Below are 27,025 nucleotides of genomic sequence, written 5' to 3' on the forward strand. Positions count from 1 at the left end.
GAAGTAACAAAGAGATATGAAGAGATCACTTCTTTAATTCATGAAACCTTAAGTACAACACGCAATAGTAAATTTAGCCGTGTTTTTTTTTTTTCTGAAAAACAAAAAAGCTTAAAATTTAACTCACCGTCTTGCCATTTGAGTGCAAAAAAAAAAAATCAGCACTGGTGAGAAATTCTTTAACCTTATATTTTACACTCATGAGGAACCCAGTGTGTGTTTAAAGAGTGGACTAATAAGGTGGCTTTAACTGTCAACAGGAACAGTTGTTAATCATAGCAGGTACCAAGTTTCTCCAAACACGGCTGGGAAATTAATGCTGTAACCCACACTAAATGATGTGTGCAATAATGACTTGTGCCAAAAGTAAATGGAGAATTCTGGTTCCCTTCCAGAGAAGGTATACATTTTTTCTTATGTGCGGTTTAACAAACTGGTTTCCTAGTTACATGTTTCCACTGCAATACTAGTATGGTATACAAAATATTAATTGCAGTTATTCCACTGGAATTCACTTAAATCATGAATAGTTGGAGTACTCAACACAATCATACTTGTTTCACTTCTGTTGAAAATATAAAACACTGAATCTGCCCTGCTGGAGCTAGAACCTGCAACAATAGAGGTTTGAACAGATAGTACAGTCGGTGTAAAACGTATCATGAATGTTTGCGCCAACCTCCTCCCCCCCCACCCAAAAAAAATAAAAATTAATAAGAAACAAACAAATAAACGTAGAAAAAGAGAGAGAGAGAAAAAAAAAAAACAATGTGTTTGTACAGAGATACCACAAAAAGCATGTAATTTCCTGCAAGGGTGACAGCATTCATACCGCCCTAATGAAGTGAAACATAATATTTGACGTGAAAATAAACGTATCTTGTTTTAGAACGCTGTCCAATTTCAGACACATCAATTATTAGTTTGGTGATTAGTTATGTTATCTACAGCTAGGTTATTCGTAACCGGTCTGTGACAAACATATGTATATTATTTTATACAGTATTTTTACTACCTTGTAATAGTACAAGAGTGCTTGAAACCACAAACAGTAGGTATATTTTAATCTACTGCTTATAGATGAACGGTCATTAAAAAAAAAAAAAAAATTACAAAAAAGAGAGAAAAAGCCATTAGAAAATCATTCTGACCAAACGCAGTCCGTTTAGAAAACGCAAAGGTGATTCTCACTTACAGATCAATTACAAAGTGTATGGCTATTATGCACAAAAGCAGCAGAGAATGTTTGTCAAATTGGGTCTGGCATTAGAATAAAGTATGGCAGCTACTGATGTTTTAATTCATTATCCATGAAAACATGGGAGGGCATCAGAATAATATTGTGCGCATAATACCTGTCATTCATTAGCCTTTGTTAAAATGTCTGTAGTAAGCATGGACTCCATTTGGATAAAAAGCCAGCACTGCAGGAAGGCTTGTAATTAAATACTCAGGTTAGCTAAATGTTCTAAGTGCTACCAAAAAGCTTTTATCTTCGATTCTCGTATGTACATTTCTTTTTTACAAAAATGGATTCAGCGCGCACAGATTAGATATGTCCAAGCTGAAATGTGATGACATGTATTAGGCATTGTTCGTCTATACAATAAAAATTACATTTGTACGCCTTCCAATTGCTGTGAATAATCGTGAATATTGTGCGAACGATGAAACCGGATCAAATACTTTTATATTTAGTACGTACATATTAATGTACAGAAAATTAAATAAAAACATTCAAAACAAGACAATCTTCCAAATTAGTGTAATAATTGCTGTGTGTGTGTGTGCATTTTTTTTTTAAATGTACCAAAATCCGCACTAAAAATAAATAAAATAAAAATATGTTTAAATCAGCAGCAATCTACGAACACAATGATAAAAGGATAAAAGAAAGAGTTAAATATATATTTATATTTACAGAAGCTTGTTTGTCAACCTGATATCCATTAGGTTAATAAGAACAAGCAAATTATCGATTCAGTAGATATTCCGGCCAAATTATTCTTGAAATTGAGTGAACAGAGAGTTGAACGTTGCAAAATATAAGCAAATTTTTTTTTAAAAATGATTATATAAAAAGTCAAAGAAGTTTTGACAGATCTGTATTTTCACATACCTTTTTGTAATAGCTCTGCATCCCCCACTTCCACCAGTTTACAAAGTAGGTCATGTAATAGAGGAATGCATTTGTACTTGTTGCTGCAATCAATCAGGGCTTCCAATGCCTTCGGAAGGTCACCCCTTAAAAAAAAGAAGAAAAAAAAAGGAAAAAGAAATGTAATTTGTAAAATGGGACAAAAATACCATACAGATAATTTAAAAGACAACTGTTACCTCAAATAATTTTTTTAATATAGTTATCATTTAATCAAGTATAGAATGTGTTGGTTCATTTAGAAAGCACACTACAGGACATAGTTAAAGGGGCAAACTATAGGCACCACATCTGCTTTATTTAATTAATCTTTTCATTCAGCGCTAAACTGGTCTTAATACTGAGTGTTCTGAGCAGACCATCCACTCTGTGCTGCTTTGGCCAACAATCAAGTATTAGGCTGAGCAGCATTAAAAGGTTATCATTGGCTGAGAATGTCAGCTGACTGTTTTCAATCCATTGCCAGTATGATTGGAAATGACTACAAGGAAGTGTGGAATCTCTGCCTTAGCCACACCTCTAGTAGGGGCTGGGCTAAGCGTGGCAATTAAAGTATTAAACTGCTGTAAAATGTTTAAAAACCGAACAGGGGGCTAGGGATCTCTAGGCTCTATAACCAATTCAAAGGGATGAAATGGTTATAATGCCTACAGTGTCCCTTTAAGTTGTGGAGAAACAGAATAGATGCAAACAAAATAGAATAGAAGGATTTAAATTCACAATTTTAAGAAACTATTTTTCCTGTCAAGCAAAAAAATGCAGTTATTTTTAACTCAATTGTCAAGCAGTGAGTTTGAGTAATTTATCTTTTGAGAAGTTTGTAAAGCACAACTTTAAAAGCTAAAATAAATTACTAAAGCTAATTACTGTCAATTTCCGTAGGCATACGGTTTGTGCCGCACGCTCTAAGATTGCAGGTCTAAGTTCTAACAGGTGCATGACGAATCCTTTTAAAGGACGCATAACCCATCTCTGCAACACAAACGTCGATGGCCTTATTATGCCGGTTGAGATCTACAGTTTCCCAGAAAGCAAATACACTTCATGACGAGTAAACTGCCTAGAACCTAAACACTTTTTCATACTATTTCCCCCGGGGAGATGCTAACATTTTTGACCGCTGCATAATCAAGCACATGTGGGACTGAATTACTATTTTACACTGAATAAGATTTAAGGTTCTACTGAAAAGTAATGTACACTTGTAGAAAAACATTAATTTGATTGCAGTAAAACTGACAAAGGGTGAAAACGAGTTTTCCATTAAAGATGTCTACACCTCTTTTTTTGTAAACCCTGTTTACAGTGCATCTTCTAGCGCCCCACTGAGTCATTTGAATTTTTGTCAGTCGGGGTGAGGACTAAATTACAGGTTAATTTCAATACTGCATGTAGATGTAGCTAGCTAAATAAAAGCATGCAGACTATACCAGCTAGATAACGGCCAGACTGGTGAAATACAATGCTGGGATTTGCTATTGTGTTTCCATAGATGCAGTAATCATAAAATGTTTCCATTTCCTTTGTAAGCCGATTGTATTCAAATTCTACAAGGCATTTATAAACATATAACATGTATGTAAACCCACAGATAAATACACAAAATAACATGTTAAATACTTATCCACGTCTGTAAGTCAAATATATCAATGAAAAAGAAAAAAGAAAAAAAAAATACAGCTTTTCAAAATGATTTCAAAAACCATTATTCCCGACTGTCTATACCAAAATTCTTGCAGCATGAAGAGAACTGTTTTAGGTCAAAACGATCAATTAATGTACAATTATGGTGCCAGTCAAATGGACATACTAATTGACTCCCGTCTCAAAAATGCATGATTTCCGGGGAGGGCGCGAGAAAAAAAAAAGGTATTAAGAAAAAATAAAAAAAATAAATAAAGAGTCTTGCATGGAAAGGAGAGAAAATTGTAATTCTAAAGCTGATGCAACTTTTTAAAAAAAAAATTTTTTAATTTAGAGAGCGCTAAGGACCACCAACAACAGTCAAGCAACTTCTAGATTTGTTTTCATGTTAGGAGAAAATTGCTTTGTTTTGATGATTAAAAAAAAAAAAAAAAATTAAATCACCAAATTTCTATGTCCTCTTAATAGAGTCTGCAAAGTAGCAAAGAAGATAAATATATCCTTCCTTCAACACAGGTGAGAAAAAAAAAAAAAAAAAAAAATGATATGTGGAATTTGTCACAACTTGGTTAAGAGAGAAAATGTTATTACCAAGAGATTATAATTTCCAAGTAATTCCACATTAGTCCAGTGTGTGCTTGGACCCTATTACAGCCAGGTACATGTCATGAGTGGATTATTTCTGTGCTACCTCTACAGCCTATGCACAGATATCTACCAAACCGATGCACTGCGTTTACCAATACATTATTTGCCCTTTATGTATCTTGGACACTTTCTCTGCTCCTGTCATCCAGATTAAATTTTGTGTCAAAGTAAATGCAACCAAATTGAATGTATAAACTTTCGGGTGGGACATATCTGACAAACCTGTTATAGGATTCTGGGCCGGAATATGAGCTGGAGCAGAATACGGTCATAATATATTGAGAGAATCACAAGGCAAGTAATGTGAAAGGAGAATAATAGCTCTTTCTACCACAACAGTTGCTGACTAAGGAGAAGATTTAACAGGGCAAAAACAGGTAATGCGATTGTTAAATAAGGCACAGTCACCATGGAAACCAAACAAATGTTTGTCAACATTTAGCACTTAACACACAAAATAGCGTCTGTTTGTCTTGATAAATTGCCATCTAGGTTTCCTATAAAGAAAAGGACACACAAAAGGAGTTGATAGACAGAAACATTGAAATGACAGAATTGAAATAACTGGCAGATTGTATAATACATTATTTGATTAACATTACATATTTTCTTTAGGCGGAACGGTCTCGTCTTTGGGACCCAAATACCTCTGTACCACTTTTCTGTAACAATTATACACAAAATAAAACCTGAGTACTTACAAAACAATGACACTAGTATAAAAGAGCGTTTGATCCCAAAGAGACAGTTGTCCTTCATAAAGTACGACAATTGGAAGGTAAGCGTTATAAAGAATGTACTTAATCATCATCAAGTTTTTCAAGGGTATTCTGGGCTCAAATATATTTAAAAACTTCCCACAAAGTGTTCCTCTGGAGACCGCCAGACTTTAAATCGCTTTACCAAATAGAATTTACTGGCCTGCAATTCTTAATAAGATAAACACAAGCCAGGGAATGGAAAATAAAACAGCATTCTTTGTGTTTAATATTAAAAGCATTATTTTCTTAAATTCATTTTTTCCCCCCCTTCAAATTGGAACCCAGAGTCATATTAAACCGTGAATTCATTTTTTGTTTCAATTGGAAATTATTCATACCGAATGAGTTAGATTATAGATCGCAGCGGGAATATCTGGGTACTGGGAAAAAAAAAATTACACTGAACTGGCAAAATGATAAATGACTAAAATAGAAGCCTGTACTGTTGACAAACGTGAAAACCACATTTATCACAGTAATTTTCATTTTCACCTTTATAACTAAAAGCAGCCTAATATCCGTATTATGTTTCTACTGAAGGAAAAAAATTAGCTGTGCAGTTATCTAATAAGGCTTTTATTGGACTAATTAAAAGAACACCTCTGTTTAAACCAGACGAATAGCGGATTCTTCTAATAAGCAGTAATTATATTATTTAAAAGGTTCATCTATATTGACACAGCTTACATACTGCTGTTGCTGTGGTTCTTTGCAGAGACGTAACTTAGGGTGACAATGCAGATAAAGAGATTATATTCAGCTAACAGTTGCTAGTCGTGGTTGCATGTATTACGGTCTCCTTTTTCTAAAGAATATTATTTTCTATTTGACTCGTCATGTAAGCGTATGCAGTTAATCCTACCTCAACATATTCAATTAATATTATAATCAACTGCTCTTCTATTAAATGGGGCATTCTTGGATATTTAGCCTGCCGGGTTCTTCGTTATTACATGCAATTTACAAGAGGAGATGAAAAGTGCACAGAATTAAATGTTCATAAATATAACTAAATTACATTTAGAAATGCACGTATTTTTATATTCCTAATATATTCAGAATATAAATTTTTTATAATTTTGTAACTTTTGTTTTTGCAAGGGAATGTTATTTTATTTATTTTTTTAGACACAAGCGCATACCCTTTCACAAAATAATTCAAACACACAATATATTCCCTTTCACAAAATAATTCAAACACACAATATATGCAATACACATGCACTACACAGAAACACACACACATACATATATATATACACACACACACACACACACACACACACACACAATGTAACCCTATGTCAGTTGAATAAGATTCAAGTTCACTACTCTGTTCAAAGTGGCAGAAGGTATCCAGCAACGGTTCTTTAAATTACCTGGCACACATGCTTCATTCTTCATTTGCCAATTTACCTGCTGAGATCCTGAGCAACACAATATTATATTTGTCTCCTATACTAGGATTTTAAAAGGCAGCTCAAATATTCAAGACCGCCTCCCTCTTACTTTGCACACACAACTTTCAATTCAAAAGTCTGAGAATAGACATACACACATGCATTTATATACACACACACACACACCACACATATATATATTTATATATAAAAAAAAAATAAAGACTCAATTTATTGATTTTAATTGAAATGAAGTGCATAAAGCTATAAAGCTTAAGTGAAGTGGCAATTTACCTAAGGGCTTTGCTGATTGAAAAGCTCTCAAACCTGAAATCACTAGAAAAGGAGAGAAAGGGAATTATAAGAGACTATGGAGGGGGGAAAAAAAAAAATCTTAAAACAAATCCCTTAACCTAAATCTGAAGCAGATGTTGCAGTGGAGTGAAAACAAGCCCGTAAACCAGCTTTATAATATTAAGATTAACCCTTTATCGCCAGGATAAATAATTACCAACGTCTTGTCTTCCTGGTCTACCATAAAAGGGGTTAAGCAAAAAAATCAGCTCTTTGTACATGAATATATATTTAACACACACAGACAAAAACACACACACACACACTTTTTGCTCTATTCACCAGCTAGTGTGAAGCTTGTTCAAGGAGACTTGGATTGCAATTACTATTAATCCACACCAAAAAAAATAAAAAAAAATTAAGTGTGTTGAAGGCTTTGTAATTTCCCTAGGTACAATTTAGCTGTCACTTATTTTAAAATTTACTCAAACATGCATTCTGAACAGCAGTAACTTCACATGTCAAGTGCTTTCCAGCCAATTAAGTCTAAACTAGAAGTCTGTGTTAAACAACTGAATGATTAGACAAGATAGCTCATTTCCCTGCTCTTTTGTTCGGAATAAAAATGCCACATTTACATTATCAGACTCAACAGGATTTTCTGACAGAGGGAATAAAAAAAAAAAAAGTACATATAATAAAAAAATAAAAATCCCCAGAAAAGAAATCTGTATCGAATATTGTCCATACAAGACACACGAAGCCAGTCATTTACCAATCATCCTTCAAAAAGCAATAGCCATGAATGTAACTTAATTACGACCCAGCGATCCTTGACGAAGAATCATCTTATCGCTGTCTTGTCCCCTTAGGGCAAATAAATGGTGTCTGTCCTCTGGTACTAAATTCCTAATTGCAATAATGGCGTAAAAGAGCCAAACCTTATTTAATGATGTAGAAAGGTAGAATTTAAGTGTTGGGGGGAGGGATCGGGGGATGTAAGAATAAATATGACAACATATTCTGTAGGTTAATAGCACAGATTAGTATTACCGTAAAGTGAAAGTATACTTCAACCACAAAAGAAACCGCAGACATTTGTTACATAAGCTATATGTGAAGCATTTAAAAGTATCACAGTTTGCAAGTTGGATTCAAACAAATGTGAAGCTATTTAAGTCAAATTCTACAAATGTACAAACAGCCTACCATGCCTCCAAAATAATGCCAATAAGGAGTATTGAAATAGTCAAACCACAAGACTAAATCTAAGCAAGAACATTATATTCCCAAATACAAACTTCATTGCTATGCCATTTTTTAGGTTAGGGGCAGAGTTAAAGAAAAACTTCACAAAATTACATTTAAAAAAAGAAATAACTAATGCATCACTATTTAGTAGATTTAGAAGGCATACCCTAAGTTAATACCTGCATTCATTATTATTTTTTATTTTTTTTAAATTCTTTATTTTTGTTGTGCTCAAGCATATAACATTCGCTCGTGAGGTACCCCAAAGGCAGTCCTCCGGCGCATTAAAACAATTTGACATAGAGGTACACGATATAACAAGCACATTTTGGGTTTTAAACCGTATGGCTTATCATTGCTTAGGTATTTTCACGTTAAGACAAAACATTTTTAGAAAGTTGACCAACAGATTTGAGAGTTAAGGTGATAGTTAAGCTAGCTTACGCTTGCATTACATTGGGTGCTTCATCATGGAGAATATATGGATGCATTAATCCAAGCTACCGCTTGCATTGTCGCTTAATAAAAGGAAAAACCCTTAAGGCTGGCCAAGACATTTTGTATGGATTGGTCCTAACTTAGTCAATTATAAGGGTATAAAACGACCCGCTAAACTTTGGTTAATGTACGTGCTCGGCAACTTGTGTGTACAAGGTTCACACCTATGTGCAGGCCTGTCTAGAACATCCTTTATAGTGCGTGGTAGGCCGGTTGGTGTGTGTGTGCAGTGTAAATTCTCGCTTGAAATAAACAAACCAAGGTTGCAGAGCATATATCAATGCTTGTCCTACTATAGAGGGTGTCGATATATTTGGTTAGGTAATGGCGCGCTTCAGGTAAAAGAAAAAAAGTAAACCATCAGCGTCGTGCCCTTTATGAGCAGATTTGGGTGACTGCCTCTGTGTTGGCAGGTGGCCTAACGTTGTGCTGGATTAGATTACATGCTATTAAGTGTCGTTCGCCATTTTTGCAGCTAAACAATTTGTTTCTGGCATGGTATTTGCTGGTGTGAACAGTTCTGCTGTGTTGAATCTCCTAGGGAGAAACCAGGCACTACAAGATTAAATAAAACATAGGGTGCGTATGCTATAATACTGGCGTGCAGTTGCTGGGTGGTCGGTTAAGGTAGGAGTATTCTAGTCACCCTGTGCTGGTATAGGAGGCGTGCAAGTAGCGGGGAGTGTTATAGCTAGCACTCACTGTGTGTTGAGTAACAGGTGGAATGCGTTTCTGCAAGGCCGTGGCCGCAGTTTAAGAGGTGGATAAACATTAAGAGGATGCATACAAGAGAAACATAAACAGTAAATGGTTACAGTCGAGACAGAAATGCATGGAGACTCTAAGATGGCGTGTGTTAGGTCCCGAGTTGGGTGTTATTGTCCCCTGCGTGCCTGGTGATACATATGTGTCCTGTACGCCCTGCGTGGGGCTGTGAGCAACTTATAAGTAGATTTAAAAAGAAAAACAGAAAATGCGAGATATGCTAACCGTGAACTTGAGTCCATGTGGAAATCAGTCCTTTCCCTGATCCGGGTGGTGTGTGGTTCCTACAATGAAGGCAGCCAGGCATCGCCCGGTATTTCAGGTGGAGGTCGCTGCGTAAGTGTCCTTCTGGGTGCCTTGTGGCACAAATGGGGTAATGTTGGCAGGGTCCCATCTGCTGTTCGAGGGGCCGTGTTCACTTGTTACACGTTGTTGTAATGCTTCTGCTGGTATACCCAGTTTTTGCAGGAGTGTTGCTGCGTCCTGCATGTTCTGCACTATGTGTTCGGTGTCCCCGTGCTGGATGTGCAGCTTTCGTGGCGGGCGCCACCGGTAGCGGATGTCATGGTCCCGGAGCAGGGTGGTGAGTGGTCTCATCGTTGCCCTCCATTGAAGGGTATTTCCCGTGAGATCGGTGTAAAAAGTAAGGGTCATATTTTCAAAAGTGTAAGTGCCTGTCCCTTTGAGTGCTGCTTATACTGTCGCTTTATCTGCTCTACTGCGGAACTTCACCACTAGGTCCCGGGTCGCTGTGGCAGGAGCTTTCCGGGGTTTGGGTATGCGGAAGACCTCTGCAGGTAACACGTTTTTGGCCCGTTTAGGTGTCAGGAGGGCCTCCAACAACCTCCGCAGCAGATGAGGGAGCTCTGTTGTCGGCACCTCTTCCGGTATTCCCCTCACTTTGAGGTTGTTTCTGCGCCTTTCATCCTCCAGCGTTGCAAAGCGCAGGTCCGACAGGCCCTGTTGTTTCTTTAATTCGGCCACTTCACCACGGAGCTCCGTAATGGCGCGGGTCGCGGCCACTGCCGAGGTTTCCACCCTGCCCAGGCGGCTCACCATCCCTTGAAGGTCAGTGCGGATTAACGCCATGTCAGCCTGGATGGTTCTTTTGAAGTCCCCCAGCATTGCTTTGAGGGTTGCCTCCGTCACAGGCGCCGAGGGCTTTGGGGCAGGCCGTAGATGTGATGGTTGAGGCAGCCCCAGGATGCTGTCGTCCAGATGGCCTAGGCTAGAAGTAGATTGCAAAGACCCTGAAACTGAGCTGCAGCACGGTGGGCAAGACCATAGATCAGTTTAACAGGACAGGATCCACTCAGAACAGGCCTCTCCATGGTAGACCAAAGAAGATGAGTACACGTGCTCAGCGTCATATCCAGAGGTTGTCTTTGGGAAATAGACGTCTGAGTGCTGCCAGCATTGCTGCAGAGGTTGAAGGGGTGGGGGTCAGCCTGTCAGTGCTCAGACCATACGCCGTACACTGCATCAAATTGTTCTGCATGGCTGTCATCCCTGAAGGAAGCCTCTTCTGAAGATGATGCACAAGAAAGCCTGCAAACAGTTTGCTGAAGACAAGCAGACTAAGGACATGGATTACTGGAACCATGCCCTGTGGTCTGATGAGACCAAGATAAACTTATTTGGTTTAGATGGTGTCAAGCGTGTGTGGCGGCAACCAGGTGAGGAGTATAAACACAAGTGTGTCTTGCCTACAGTAAAGCATGGTGGTGAGAGTGTCATGGTCTGGGCCTGCATGAGTGCTGCCGGCACTGGGGAGCTACAGTTCATTGAGGGAACCATGAATGCCAACGACTACTGTGACACACTGAAGCAGAACATGATCCCCTCCCTTCGGAGACTGGGCCGTAGGGCAGTATTCCAACATGATAACGACCCCGTGACTACAGACCTAAACTCTATTGAGCATCAGTGGGGCATCCTCAAATGGAATGCGGGGGAGCACAAGGTCTCTAACTTACACTAGCTCCGTGATGTTGTCATGGAGGAGTGGAGGAGGACTCCAGTGGCAACCTGTGAAGCTCTGGTGATGTCCACGCCCCTGAGGGTTAAGGCAGTGCTGGAAAATAATGGTGGCCACACAAAATATTGACACTTTGGGCCCAATTTGTAAATTTCCACTTGGGGGTGTACTCACATTTGTTGCCAATGGTTTAGACATTAATGGCTGTGTGTTGAGTTATTTTGAGGGGACAGCAAATTACACTGTTATACAGGTTGTACACTTATTACTTTACATTGTAGCAGAGTGTAATTTCTTCAGTGTTGTCACATGAAAAAATATAATATTTACAAAAATGGGAGAGGTGTACTCTCTTTTGTGAGATACTGTACATACTTAAAAAAAAAATCTATCATAAATACACCATTATCAAGCTTTCTTTAGAATATTTTCACACAAGTTCTCAAAATATGGTACAATTTTGAAGATAGCCTAGACCAGGGAGAATCTGAAAAGCTTTCAACCAATCCCAATCCCTGGCATGATTGGTGGCTTCAGTTACTAATTTTTGTTTTTGCACCTTTCAATCTCCCTTAGTGTGCGTTGTATGGACTGGATAGGCCAAGTTTACAACTAATTAGCCCTAACCGCCTGCTTCCTCTATATGAAACCTATGTAAAGAAATACAGTGGTCATATCTTTCCTGATGATTAAACTGTGACAATATGGAGACATGGTAAAATGAAATGAAATCACTCTTCAGTTTTAAAACGAACATTTATGACTGTTCATTATGGATTCCCAGTAAACAGACTCCTCGTACAGCTGCTTCCCGTTTAGTATTCGCTCCCAAGCACATTGTCAGCCTGTCCTTGATACACCTGCTATTACTTAGGATATATGTTCGGTATTATATTGCACATATTTTGCTGACTGCCTCCAACAGAGCTTTGGTTGGTTGGGGGGAGCTAAGGGGCGAGTCTGCTGATCTACTGGGGTTCCCAAAGGATCACCTAATGGCTAGTGATTTCTGTTTGGTTATGTAACTAGTGAGTGGCTGTATTAAAGGAACAGAGAGGTTCTTTTTTTCTGTTCGATAAACTACTTGCATAACCAAAGACATTCAGGTTCCTTAATGATCTCCAAACTGGTAATGATTTCTGTTTTGTTTCTGTTAAATAAACTTACATAACCAATGACCTCAGTGTTTCATTTATACACCCACTCCTTAGTTATGGTGCCTCCATTTCCGATTACATACTCTCCACTTAAGAATACCTTGAAATTAGCTTCATCTTCCTGATATATTGTATGAGGAGGAGAAAAATACCTTCTCCATCATATTACTAATGAATGGAAAATAATATCTTCCTTATGAGTTACCATCTACAAAACAAGGACCCCCCCACACACACACATGCCCACACATGCATTTTTCCATTTGTAGTATATTTAAAATAGCTTACAAAAGCTGTAGGTCCTGTGTCTGCTGCTTTTGTAAGCACTCCCCTTCTAAGCCCGCCCAGACTTTCTGTGGCTGTCCAATCACAGACTTCCCAATGATGCTCAATGAGAAGTCTTTGCAAGACAGGTGCTCTGGGCCATTGAGTTTAGCTACACTGAGCTAACCAACCAGGAACTAACATTATTGCTTGCCTGGTTCACAGCCAGGGGTTGCAACAAGGATAATATGTATTAAAATCAGCACTTTTTGTAAAATGAAAAAAAAAAAATACAAGACAAAACGCCACTGTCTTGACACACAAAACAAAATAAGGTGCTTTATGTGTTTGAAGAATTCATTTAACAGTAATGCAAAGATCTTCCACTAAGCTGTGAGAAAGATAACTACAATTTGTTCTACAACATTTGTGGTTCTTTCGTAGTTTGTTCCCTATATTTGTCTCTTCTCTCCTCAAAGCTTAATCTATATTTATTTGTATTGTTTTTGTTCCTTTATCATCAACATCTGCAGTAGCACCTCCGTTCTCTCTATTAGCTGAATTTGCCCATTTTCCACACTTTTAGATTGCTCGATTTTCCAAAAATGTCAATGCTCACATGTCTTTCATTTGTGAGTTTCCACTTCCCCACGTGTCTTCCACAAGTTCCTCCAAGCTCATTAATGGTGTCTTACACCACATTTTTGTTTGTTATAAGCTTTTTTTCCATAGCTACGGCACTGTGTCTCCCTGTTTGTGTATTCTTAATTACTTCATGGCACATATTAGATTTACAAAAGGCTCCTACATTTTCTGTGATGGCTTCTAGACTTTAAACTGTAGCCATCAAATCATATTAGTTGCCTAAACAAAGCACTTGAAGCAGAGATAGGCAAACTTTGGCACTCCAGATGTGGATCTCTCAGAATGCTCTCACAGCCATAATGTTGACGAAGATTTTGGGGAGATTTAGTCCACAACTTCTGGAGTGCCAAAAGTTACCAAAGCCATGACTTAATGGGTTACTTCAACACCATAACCACTCCAATGATTTGAAGAGGTCATGATGCCTGTAGTTTGTATGTGCAGAGTTGCGCTATGAAACATTGCACACATACAGAATTAAATCCTTTTGCTGCTGGATGTGTTACTGCACTTCCAGGAGCTCCGCTGGGGCGTCCTTAGCCAAATCACAACAGTTCCAGGCTGGCTAAGGTCTGTTCTGCGTATTATTGGCATCGCTCGTCACCAAACACATCATGCTGGTGACAGACAGCCAATGCCATCATGCCCATTCCCCCCTCAGACATCATTTACCCTCAAGCCAGGAGAGTGACCTCACTGGAGGAAGGGGTTGGAGTAACCATTTTAGAACAGGTTATTCACATAGGTGCTGTGTCGTAAGAATTCTGCAAAATATATATATATATATATATACACACACACATATATATACATATATATATATATATATATATATATATATATATACACACACACACATATATATATATACATATATATATATATATATATATATATATATATATATATATACATACATACATACACACACACACATATATATACATATATACATATATATACACACACACACACAAAAATGTCAAGATGCTCAAGTGCATTCATTTAAATTGGCAGTTTGAACCATGCATTTGTGAGTTTTGTAGCCTTTCAATTAAAGTGTACATTTCATCTCAAACTGATGAATAAGTCAAAGTCTTTAACTTGCAGCACTGTGACAAAAGCATCAATGTTCTGTTTCACACAGAATAATTGCCTTGCAAAATGCTACTGTGAAACGACTAACACATTGAAGAATGAAAATCTGTGAGAAAGAGTGGAGAACCTTGTAATACTTTGAAATGGGGATCTCAGTTCTGTAAAGTCATGAATGAGAAGAGAAGAAGAAAAAAAAATCCAAATGTCTAACAACGCACTGACTTCCTGCAGTACTTACTGATCTGACCCATTTGAAATGTTGGGCGACGTAGTAACGCAAGGCCATTGTCAGAACCGTAAGCATTCTTTACATTGGCCGTTACATGGTTTCAATGACATAAAAAGAAAAGAAAAAAAGGCCCACCAGAATAGATTGTCATTGCCTGTTCCACGTTATCTAAATGTTTACATTTACTTGCTTGAGATAATGCACTCTGCTTCAGTATTGCCATCCTTGACTGTTCCATTAGCCGACAATGACAGAACAGCAGTTCAAGTGGCATCTTCTGAATAGAGATGTCACTTACTGGGAAAGCAAGCTTTGCGCTGCTCTTTGTGATCGGTTTACACTCATTTACCACAGTGAGGTGCTGTACATAACGTTGCATGAACAAATGTCAACAAGCAAAATAAGACAAATGTGAGGGCAATCTTCATTTCAAATAAAAAGATAATGGAAGAGAAAGAAAGAAAAAAAAAATTAAAAAATATGATGGGCAGATACACTGTCAGGGAATTATCAGCACACAGAAAAAATAAATAAAAAAAAATAAAGAGGAAGACGGCATACGAGACGTTTGAATTCTCTTTTTACTGTGTCTGTGTTTCACGCTATAACTTACTTCTCAAGGTGGACAGCCACCACCGGTGAAGACAGGTTAGCTGTAGGTTTGGCCAGACCCAGTGATACAATCCATTCGTACAACTGATTCACGGTCTCAATGTCCCCTCTCATGGCAGACGCGTTTAGGATGTGGAAGAAGGATGAGTCTGCTGTGGTTTTTCTGGGGACATCCTTCTGTTTCATCTCCTTTAGAATGTTAATAGCATCTACAATAAAGCAACACAAAGGGCCCTTAGGTAATTTCATGTAGTGAAAACAAACTGTTATTAAAACAGCATTTCAAACCCAGCAGGAATGTAAATTCTGGTGTATAATGCCGATTTCAAGTTAATTACTACTTGCATTTCTAAACGAGACTACAATTAAAATCCACAATAGCATGGTTTTATCATTTCCCTGCAACTGTGACTACAAATTACAGATAGGAATAGTGTGCCCACTTTGCACCACGTAACCCTGTACTGTCTGCCCTATAGCTGCGCGATCCAAGTAAATGGATGCTTTTATCGCTCAATGCCAACATCTGCTAAATCACACTATTGTTTCTTCAGCAGATGGCTTGTCACAGGGCCAGACAATAAAGATGTGTTTACAGTGTATATACAGCCAGACTAATGGTCTGAAACCGATACAGCCTGTTTGCTGTGTCGATACTAATTAGCCAAGCAGAGCCAATGAAAGCTTTCCAACAGACTGCATGTTAAAACATTAGGCTCATTAAGCCTCATTAGGACGGCAGAAATAAACATTTTGGTGTGTGGGATAAGTAAAGGGGATTTACTTTGCGTTGTTTCTTAATTATCACACAGGCAAATGTTTTGACCATTTTACATACGAGATGGGAGGATGCAAGCAGAGGCTCATTGAGAGGGGCTTTTTTTTTTTTTTTTAATTGCTTGTTAGAACGTCTCTACAAGGACAGTTCACTTAAATCTGTCAAATTTGAAAAGTCATGTTAGATTGAACTGAAAATCTATGTATAATGTGAATATTTGCCTGACTTGTATACAATGTAACATTAATAAAGTGAGGTTAGGGCTTAACGATCAGGATGTAAGAAAATAAAAGAAAAAAACAATAATATAAAAAAAATCTTAGATCTACTTGGCCCAACAACAATATAAAATTCTGTGTTCTTAAAATCTTTAAAATGCAAGCCTCGAACTGCCATGGGCAGTAGCGCTGCAGATTGGCTTAGAGTGGTCAGTTGATGCTCTAAGCCAGGGGTGCCCAAAAGGCAAAACTACAACTCCCATGATGCTTTGCATGCATTTAGCATGACATAGCTTCATGGAAGCTGTAGTTTTAAAACATCTGTGGATATACCTATTGGGCACCTCTGCTCTCAACCAATCAGTAGATCTCTAGTCACAAAACATCTCCATAAAAGTACATATGTTTCTCAAGCCATTTTGTAAATATACCAGCTTAAAGGCCAATGCTCACGAGCCCTGGGTTGTGGGAGAAGCTCCTAGACATTGCGTGCTGCTTATTTGCTGCTTTCACATACAGATTTCATTGAAAACATTTAGTAAAATTAAGCATTGTTACTATACACATCCTTGCACAACTTTGGACGAAGCAACATAAGGATCCTGGATACCCGATCCCCAGTGAGGACTGTATCAATATTTTGTACTTGTCCTTTCAGGCAGGAAACACTAAATTGTGTTTCTTCTTTTTCTCCACTGGTTTCGTCTATACAAGTGAAGCGCTTATGATCATGACATATCGTTAAGGTGGGAATTAAACCGCCTAATGTCCAAAATCTTTAACTTAAAATGTAAGCTACCCCTTTGTGAGTGCATTTCTTTTTTTAATGTTAACATCGCTCACTGTACATTGACAATGTGATATAATATTTTTTTGTTTCCACATAACCATCATGATATATCACTGGAACTTTACATCCCTTTCTAGAGATCAACACACCTTATAGAGAGTCAGCCTTAATTTCATAAATGCTTTGCAACACTGCAAATTATATTGTTCTTAGAGCACCCTGAGTGCAGAATCATTTCTGCAAATGGCTTATAGTGCAACTATTTATAAAAGCCGCTGATGCATTAAGCCAGCCTTTAACACTTTCGTCCTTATACTATAACAGGGAAGTCATCCTGGAGGCGACAGTGGTCTGGAAACTACATATGCAATAAACACTTCCCTGACAAAGGATTAAGGGATGAGATCTGTATTTGTAGACCAAAAATGAGACACTCCTGATTGGAAGACACTCATTATTAATGCATTATCAATAGAATACATTTAAAAATATATAGTTTCGACTTATCCTATAAATAAAGTGGAGAGTGGTGTTGGGGAGATATTATTACTTCACGCAGAACATATCACTTTTTGATGTTATTGGCATCGTGGAAGCCATGCATCCTTGACGTTTCACCTCCCTCGGATGGCTGTTATAGTCAATGGAAAACCGACATTACACACCACCAGAATGGAGAGGTTTATAATATATATAGGACTTTAGTTTCTCCTAGCAGTAGCAGCTTTATTTTGTCTCAAATTAAATTTCAGCTTTTATTTCCCTGCAGCATTAGAGTTCTTTAAAAATATCCATCACAGACTGTATAAAAAACAGGGTTTTAAAATGGACATTTAGACTCTCTTACTCATTCTGGTGGAGTATAGGAGAATCATAGAGGTCAGGTTTCACTGAAATTAACATATTTTAGACAAATGATGTTCCACTTCACCATTATCTTTTGGCCCTTTTTTCACGTATGGAATGTTCTACTTGTTTGGTATCAGTTTATAAATACAAATCTTTAAATAACATTTCCATGAGTCATGGACAGAGGAGAATATTGGTGGATTCATTGTCCTAAAGCTTGAAACTAGATGGCCAGGAAAGGACAAATTGATCAGTCTTGGTCTAGTCTTAGCAGCCCCCTTAGATATGACCAGACGTGTAGAATGTTCTCTTTATTGTTCAGGACATCAAATAATTGAGATTAATTCCAGATATTGAACTTGACATAAGGAATTGGTTCCAACTGCTATCACTTGCAAGCCATATACTGGCTCATGCCTATTTTATCCTCAGCAATGGAAACCAATCTCCTTTGTTCTCAAAGCCATATATTGGGCATTTTCCAATTGGCAAGTTCTTCTGAATATATCTAATTTAACTCATGCGACTACCCATGTATAACTCAAGTAATGTTATCAATTCTAACCCTCAGTAACTATACACATAGGCCTATTTAGAAAAAGGATATAGTCTGTGGGATAAACGCCTAGCCCAATATACACGAATAGTGCTACCGCTACATACACTACAAATGTTAAGCACACTACCGCTACATACACGGCTGGGGTTAAGCACACTACCCCTTACATACATGACTGGGACAAAGCCAACTATTGCCATATATGTTACTGGGGCAAAGCCCCCAACTGGATGATATAATGAAAGCTTAGTCCACTACCAAAGTATAATAGTATAATAATATACTAAAACCTTCCAACTGGGCTATTTTTACAGCTTAAAATGTATAATTCCCTGGTCAGTTCTCTAGAATTCTCGGTTTAGCCAAAAATAAAAGGCTAATGTACGGGTGCTGGGTATACAAATACTTTGAAATAGGATTGCAGGGTTTTTTTTTTTTGAGCAGGTTATTTTGGTTTTACCCTTAGATGCTCATCTAAAGGAACACAAATCAAAAAATGATACACACACTGGTGAAAGTAATATGCACGGATTAAAATGGGATAACAAGAGGAAGGAAAGTGTGCAAATGCGCACCAAAAGCGAGAGGAGGTTAAAGAAACTGGCAGAATAAAATGCACAGTGCGATTCATAAGGAGTTTGACATTAGATGGGGAGATTCATCAAGGAAAAACGGCTGCTATTCTGGGGCAAAGTCCTAAGTAAGGAGCAATCACCAAGGAAACCAACAGAATGCCAACATTTTGCGCACTGCATAATAAATAGCACCTGTTTTGCCTGGATAAATTTCCCCAATTTAGATGAATGTGTAACCAAATGAACACTCCTTTACACCACAAGAGCCGCTTGCCTTGTGAAATATACATAGCTCCCAACGGTTCCTATTTAGGATCGACAGCCATCATTTTGGGCTCAAATACGTCTGTCCCTCTTTTCTCTCCTAATGTCCCCCTTTTAGTTGCATATATTGCCATTAGTAAAAGTTCTCAGAACAGCCCCACCCATGGCCATACCCCCACTCACACCCCTAAATTTAAAGAGCAGCTCTTTGCCTGTGTGGGGTTGAGATCACAACCTTTATCCAGAAATTGAGTTGCAGTCGCATGCATTGTTTGGCTAATTTTATAAATGAAGTGAACACCAAGTGCACCCAACTATAATATATATTTTCAATCATTTCTCTGACTGGAGATGATTGATTATTCTACAATCGGGAAACCTAACTTTGATTAAAGTAAGAAAAGTTTTTTTTTTCTATTTGGAATGTTACAGAATACCATTTCATAGATGATAAACTTCTATTTTAGCCACAAGCCTTCTAAACATAGCATGTAACCTACAGAGATTGCAAGTAACAAGTTTTAAAAGCATACGATTGACACCTTTGCTCTACCACTGGATTGAATTATACAATTAAAAAGGTAACACAAAAAGTCCATTATAGATTTGCCTAAATCCTTAAGGGCCTTGTAGGCAATCGTCACAATCTACTCCATAAACCAAATAACATGAATGTCCTACTTATTTTTAGTGCCCTTGTTCTAATAAAGTACACCCAGCATAAATGAGTAGGCAATTCTAATTCGTGCAAGGGTTTTTCAAGAAGTAATGTTAACATTTAAAAAAAAAAAAAAAAAAAAAAAATGTTTTCCCCATGTAATACAAATTTTTATATTTATTTTATATAATAATTAAATAGCATGTGTTTTAATAATTGGATATTTTTACTGTTGCCATTTTAAATGTTTATGTTCTGTAGGTGGCCTGATTGTAATTGTTACAAGCCTCTATAACTCTCTAAATGACTCGAATTGGCCTAGTTCTACGGAAGGTGTAGTCCAACGCCTAGGAAATGGAATTCACACCATAGCTAATTACGCTTGTGCATACTTCTTTTTGCAACCTTGCAGGAAATACTACCCCCCTCCCCCCCCACCAAATCAGTGGAGTAAACGAATGGCGAAAAGTACTCAAGATAAACTACACCAAGCCATCTTGGAAAATACGCATTATGCCCTTAAAGTTTAAATATTAAACAGATAGCTTTTCATCTAATTCAAGAGCAAACACATTGCACCTGGAGTGACCCTAATTAGTAAATGTGTTAATAACCAAAAAAAACATAAGAAAGACTCAAAGCTTATTGCTTTAATGAAACTTTGGCTATTACTACACAGAAAAGAATGGAAGTGGTAACATGTTATTGAAACGGCAAAGGCTATTATACCACCTTATGTTATGCTCTAGCAAGCAATAGGCTAACGCACTGTAGTTAATTTTGTTTTGCCCAAGTTGCAATGGAGCAACAGTAGACAAAATAATTACATTCTGCAAATAAAGCGGATAAAATGTTGATTCCTCGCCGCTGACCGTCAAGCAAGAGGCTAGGGGCGAGCATGTTACTTCTGCCTTATTTATATTCAATGCATTGCCTCATTGATTCTGCACATTTCTGTACGCTGGTACATATTTTAAACAATAAAGGAAAGCTTAAAGCTAAATTTATTTCCAGGAGCTTGGCCAAGCACATAATGTTTCTACCGAGGGCCATATTGCGAGTCGGTTGATGAAATGCATGATGAGTGCAAAGATTTTGCAACGGTTCTTTGAAAATTGGAAATATAGCTTCAAATCCTCACGTATTTAAATGTGATCAACCTTACATAAGTGAAAAGAACATTATGAGGAGGGGGGGGGGGGGGGAAGAAGGAAGAGGTGGGAATGCAGCCCAATAGTCACTTTAATCATTTGGATTAATAGGCTGCAAATTTGGATCAAGGTTCAGATTTTAGCGCAAAATGAAACATATTGTTCTGTTTTCAAGCTGTAGAGTTTGAATAAGTAAAAAAATGAAAAAACTGGTTGTGCCAAACAGCAGAAAGCAGAAGCTGCTGTTTATTATAAAATGAGATAGCAGGGGCATTAATTAATCTTATTACTGGCTTGAAACTCATGGTTTATTCACTAAACAACAAATTACAGAGCACTAACAAACAGCAAAATATTGGCCAATATCAGGGTTTGGGGGGAAAATGGAGGCGCAGTGAAATTACACGGCTATGATGGTCTACAATTTGCAATATTGTCGTGAAATAAACAAACACATTTAGAATTATGCAGAAGTACATGCGTCACGATAACAAGAAGGTTTTATCAATCTTTTTGTATCATTCCTGCTACATTTTTATCATCCAAGAAAGCTGGTGAGGTGCGTCGCCTGTAAAGTGACGCTAACATCTGCCATAACAGCTGCACTTTAAGCTTTTCATACATATAGAAGATTCACGATAAACTCTTATAATGTGCATTGGAATTCTAATGCAATCAAACTATATCATAAAACGAAAAGAGGAGCTCTTTGTTTCATGGACTAACCTATTTTTGGAAAAACTTGACAATTTGTGGAGCCTCCACCATTTCACAAGAGGCAGCGGAGAGGAATACGTGTCATTTTTGCAGTGTCCATAGACACTGACTTGTATTATTGCGCCTGTGTGAGAATACAATAGTGACGATAGATGTGCAGAGGGGAGAGGATTGAATAGATCCACCTTCCCGCTCTCCCCAAGGTTCCAGCATGTCAGTAGACAGGTTACCACGTGGGGGTCTCTTGAAAAAAAAAAAAACTGTTCCACTTTAAAGAGTAAACCATATCATTTATACACAGTGCTTTATTGAATTATAATAAACGGGGCACCACACCTTTACACTTTAATAATTAAGACTCAATCCCGCTGCAAGAATAATATCACTAAGAAAAGAAAATATACTGTGTTAACCAATTCACAATAACCAACCTAAATAGCTTGTATTATATAGTGTTTCTTAAGTTGAGTTTTTTTTTTATTTATTTATTATTTATTTACTCTTTTTTTCCCTAAGCAGCGCTTGTTCCTTTCCAAGAAGGTTATAGTTATAGGTTTTATGTTCAGCCTTCAGACCTCCTTAAGCAAAAACAAAGCCATTAGTCTGGGCACATACGCAATTTGTGCCATAAGTCATGATCTTCAAACTCAATCCAAACAGCAGTGCTAATAAAACCGAGCTGCACAAATGCAAAAGGCACTGAGCTGTGCAAATGTAAATGACAAGCCTGCCGAGCCATTAAAACTAATGGCCTGCACTGTCCAAGCAGCTCTGGGTGAATTCACATGCAAATTTGTATGCAAAATGTTCAAGCAATTTCCAGAGCATGATATATCATTAATATCAAGTCCCAGTTTTATTTTGGTAGGAAGACACAGTTGCCAAACGATAATTTATGCAGAAGGGAGTAGGGAGTGCCCGTACCTGCTAAGCGCCCATTCTTAGCAAAGACCTTCACTAGTGCTTGGTATTTATGGAAATCAAGGACAGCAGTTGAGTCTTTACGTTCCCTGGAAAATAAAAATATATGTAAATGTAATTAATTTTAAAAATGCATATATTATAAAAAATTCTATAAATGTATAATTAAAAAATGTATATATTATTAAAATGTGTTTATAAATACAAATTATATATATATATATATATATATATATATATATATATATATATATATATATATATATATATATATATATGTTTTTTTAAACACACTCTACACATAATTAACCATTCTAAATCCACACACATTTTATTATTCCCTGCCTCATTTAGTAGATGGGAGCAGTTGATAGATATATATATATATATATACATACACACATATATACACACATATATATACATACACACACACACACACATATATATATACATATATATATATATACATATATATATATATATATATATATATATATACATACACACATACATACACACACACACATATATATATATACACACACTAGATTGGATTAGCCGTATTAGTCCAGTAGACAAGATGCCAAAATACCAGAGTATTGCAGTATGCAATGATACCTTTTTTTTATTGAACTAACATTATATTTCAAAGACAAGCTTTCAAGAGTTTCTTCTCTTCCTCAGGTCTGAAGCAATACTGATCAATCTGATAGAGTTTAACACTTAAAACAACTGATCTTAGAGAAGGGGAGGAAGGGAGGGCGAGTGGGGTGTTATAAATAGCGAAGATGTGCCTGAAAGTGAAAGGTTCAGGTTGGCTGAGAATAGCCAGAAAAAGTAAAAAAAACAGAGGAGAGTCAATAAGCTAGTTTAAAAGAAAAAAAAAACATACATATACACAAAACAATAAATAAAAAGGTGAGCTGTGTCTTTAAGACCTTACAGTCAAAAATAAAATTCTTATTTTGTGCAAAATTTGCAATACCTTAATAAAGTGCAAATAATTACCCTTTATACAACACTCTCTCAGTGTTTGTGCCAAAAATATATATAAAAAGAGTAAAGTGCAAAGTGCAGGAAAAAAGGTGCAGAAATCTACTAAATCTCGGGACCAGACGGCAGGTTTTCCTTGATACTACCGGGCAGTGGGGTTATTGACCACTTGCATGCGTAGTGACGTCGGTAGAAAGCCGCAAGAGACAAAGGCCTAAAAGCTTAATGAAACTTAAGCAAAATTCTTCAATAAACTTTCAAATTCTTCAATATCGGATAATGAGTAACGCAGCTTTATGATGAAAAACTTATACTAAAGTCTAATATAAAGTCTTTTACAGGATTTGTGAAGGGGTCTGGCAGAAACACTGTCTCCCCATCTGGCATATCTGCAGTTAAAACATCTAAGCAGCCTAGGTGAGACCAGTTATAGAGACTTGACTGAATTAGAATGTGTGCATCCTTTCGTATTCTAGTACAGAAGATGTCTTATGGGGTACTCACAGCTCCTGCTTCAGGTTTAGTGCCTCTTCAGCGTTATCATGTCGACAACACAAGTTGATCAAGGATGCATACACACCAACAGGTAAGTCTTCTTGTTCATACTTTGCCTTTACTTCCAGGGCTTTTTCCATTTTCTAAATACAGAGAATAAGATAAGATTTTGTCGGAGACATGAATGTTGGGTACAATGTGCATGAACAGGTCTAGCATTCAAAACAAGCAAAGTAAATTTGTTCTTGAATGACTCTCCTGGTTCTTCACTTTCTGGTTATCATTACTTAAAAGTTGACCATGGCAACACCAACAGGTTAAATCCAAGGCATTTCAACACAATTTAGGACACCATATATATATATTTCATAAACATATGAACTGTGATATTTGATTCCCACCAGAGGAATATCCTTATGACAACAGCATTGTTTAGAAACTTCCAGGATGCAGGAAAGTCTAGTAACATATCTCTGATGGATGTTCTCCTAAACATCCATCCACCATTTGACTAGGAGTTCCACTCCCTCCCAATCTTCTTTAGTCACACACTGAATGAGGCAGCATGCACACACAAACGTAGGGAAACAAAGTATGTTGACAATGTTACTGGGAAACACACTTTAAATCCTTATCTATTTTATCTAATGTTGCATTGCTTTCCGAAAACAGGACACTACTGATTGTGATACGTTTAAATAAACACACTTGATAAAGCTTGAATCTAGGTCGACTTTTTTTATCTTCTTGACTTGTTCATAACCGTTATTCTGGAGAACTCCACAAACTACCAGGTGCTTAACTTTACCAGCACTTTACTTTCTATCCCACAATCAGTCAATAGGTCAAATAGTACATAGCTGGCAAATACAGAAAAACCATTGGTGAAATTTTACTTTTCCACCAGCTTAGAAGATCTGAAAACATTATCGCAGTCAACTACTGCTAAAGGGACACTAGTCACCAGAACAACTACAGCTTAATGTAGTTGTTCTGGTGAGTGTAGAATGTCTCTCTAGGCTTTTTGCAGTAAACACTGTCTTTTCAGAGAAACTAATGTTTTTCATCATCTATAAACCATGCAGGTTTTTTTTTAACTTAATTGAATTCCTTAAAGTAAACGGAAAAATTAGGAGGTGGGGGTGGGAGAGGGTTGGGGGGGCAGGGGTTGACATTTGTCCCTCACCTGTCATTTATCTGCATTCATTTGTCAACAATTGAGTGACAGGGGAGAGCAAGACAACCAACATAGGGGTAGTTCTCATGTCCAAGCTAATGTAATTAAAAGGGAAGGAAAGTCAGCCTGTTTGTACCCTACTCCAATGCGTTGGCACTGCGGTCAGGGGAGGTAATTAAGTAAATGAATGTACCATTTACCTTTATAAAAAATGATATAGCATTGCTTTAGGAGCCATTATATAAGTGCAATGTCATGAAAGATTCACTATAATATTTTCTTGGAAACTGTAGAACAATATACATTTTTAGTTATTTTATTCAGTAAGTAAAACACTTCATACTTGCAACTTGGTAAATGTAGTTAGACACTAGTTCGTTAGGAGCGGTACAGCAAGCATACCAAACTACTTCACAATACACCAATACTGTGAAACAAAAACTCAACTCAAAACCACAAGGGAAAGTATTTGAATAGTTGATACAGTGTAAATATGACCTGCCCTGCTGCCTACAAAACAAAAACACAAACAGAAAAAAAAAAAAGAAGAAACACATAAAATATCCATTCAAAGCTTGATACAGTCAATGGTTAAGAATAAACACAAAACAATTACTTCCTACTGTGCAAGAGAAGGCGTGCATGAAAAGCTTAGTTAAAAATATGCTGTAAGAAAAAAAAAAAAAAAGAAACAACACATTCTAAACACAGTGTACTAAACCTTTAAATTATCTCAAGCTTCAAATACCACGTTATCTTGAATGTTGTCGCAAACAAGTTATCTCAAAGCAGGATTTCAAAAAGGTACAAAACATATTGCTACAATTTAATGCACAGCTATAATTTTTCATAGAAAACCGTGGGTAAGATATAAAATCACTTGGAACAAGAAATTGCCCCAAAAGTCTGATGATATCCCACAAATTGCAGACACTCTTCAGAAATGAATATGAACTACAGCTGGGCGTCTGCTGGAAGAAAACAGGAGTACCTTTATCTCTCAAACCGCTCTCCCTCCACGGGAAAATGGAATTTCAATCCCAGCATTAAAAAAGCGAATATTTGACTTGCAAATCACTAGACTCGCATATCTGCTGCTTGACAGTACAGATGGAAAAGAGACTGAACCGCAGGTTTGAAAAGGACATTTTGCATGGTGTCTAGATCTATCAAAGCCTGTTGCTAGCAGGCTCTTTAAATCTTATTATGAATAAATAAAATATCAGGTAATCAGAGACTTCAACTCAACAGATAAGCTGTGTATTTAGTTTTTATTCAGGAGTATGTGCACCTGAGATAGGAAACCCACTAACAAACTAAAGTAAAATTGAAGAAAAAAAAAAAAAAAACTTGCTTATAGTTCTGTACATCTTTTTCCATTACCGAACCACATCACCAACATCATCATGAGAAATAATGATATTCTAGAGACTTACATGTTACACAACGACATGGACTACAGTTTCAAAAGAGAA

General features: G+C 37.2%; 1 protein-coding gene across 2 annotated transcripts in view; it reads right to left on the minus strand.

The window, feature by feature from the left end:
* Positions 1–27,025, minus strand: part of LRPPRC (leucine rich pentatricopeptide repeat containing) — a 115,864-nt gene that overhangs the window by 42,429 nt on the left and 46,410 nt on the right. For both annotated transcript variants that reach the window (XM_063443902.1, XM_063443901.1), the window contains exons 21-24: positions 24,383–24,516; positions 22,886–22,971; positions 15,404–15,611; positions 2,120–2,244 (exon numbers count right to left, since the gene is read on the minus strand). In XM_063443902.1, the coding sequence (XP_063299972.1) occupies positions 2,120–2,244; positions 15,404–15,611; positions 22,886–22,971; positions 24,383–24,516 (553 nt within the window). The remainder of the gene's footprint in view (positions 1–2,119; positions 2,245–15,403; positions 15,612–22,885; positions 22,972–24,382; positions 24,517–27,025) is intronic.

This window comes from Pelobates fuscus, chromosome 2 (assembly GCF_036172605.1).
Source record: "Pelobates fuscus isolate aPelFus1 chromosome 2, aPelFus1.pri, whole genome shotgun sequence".
Classification (NCBI taxonomy): domain Eukaryota; kingdom Metazoa; phylum Chordata; class Amphibia; order Anura; family Pelobatidae; genus Pelobates; species Pelobates fuscus.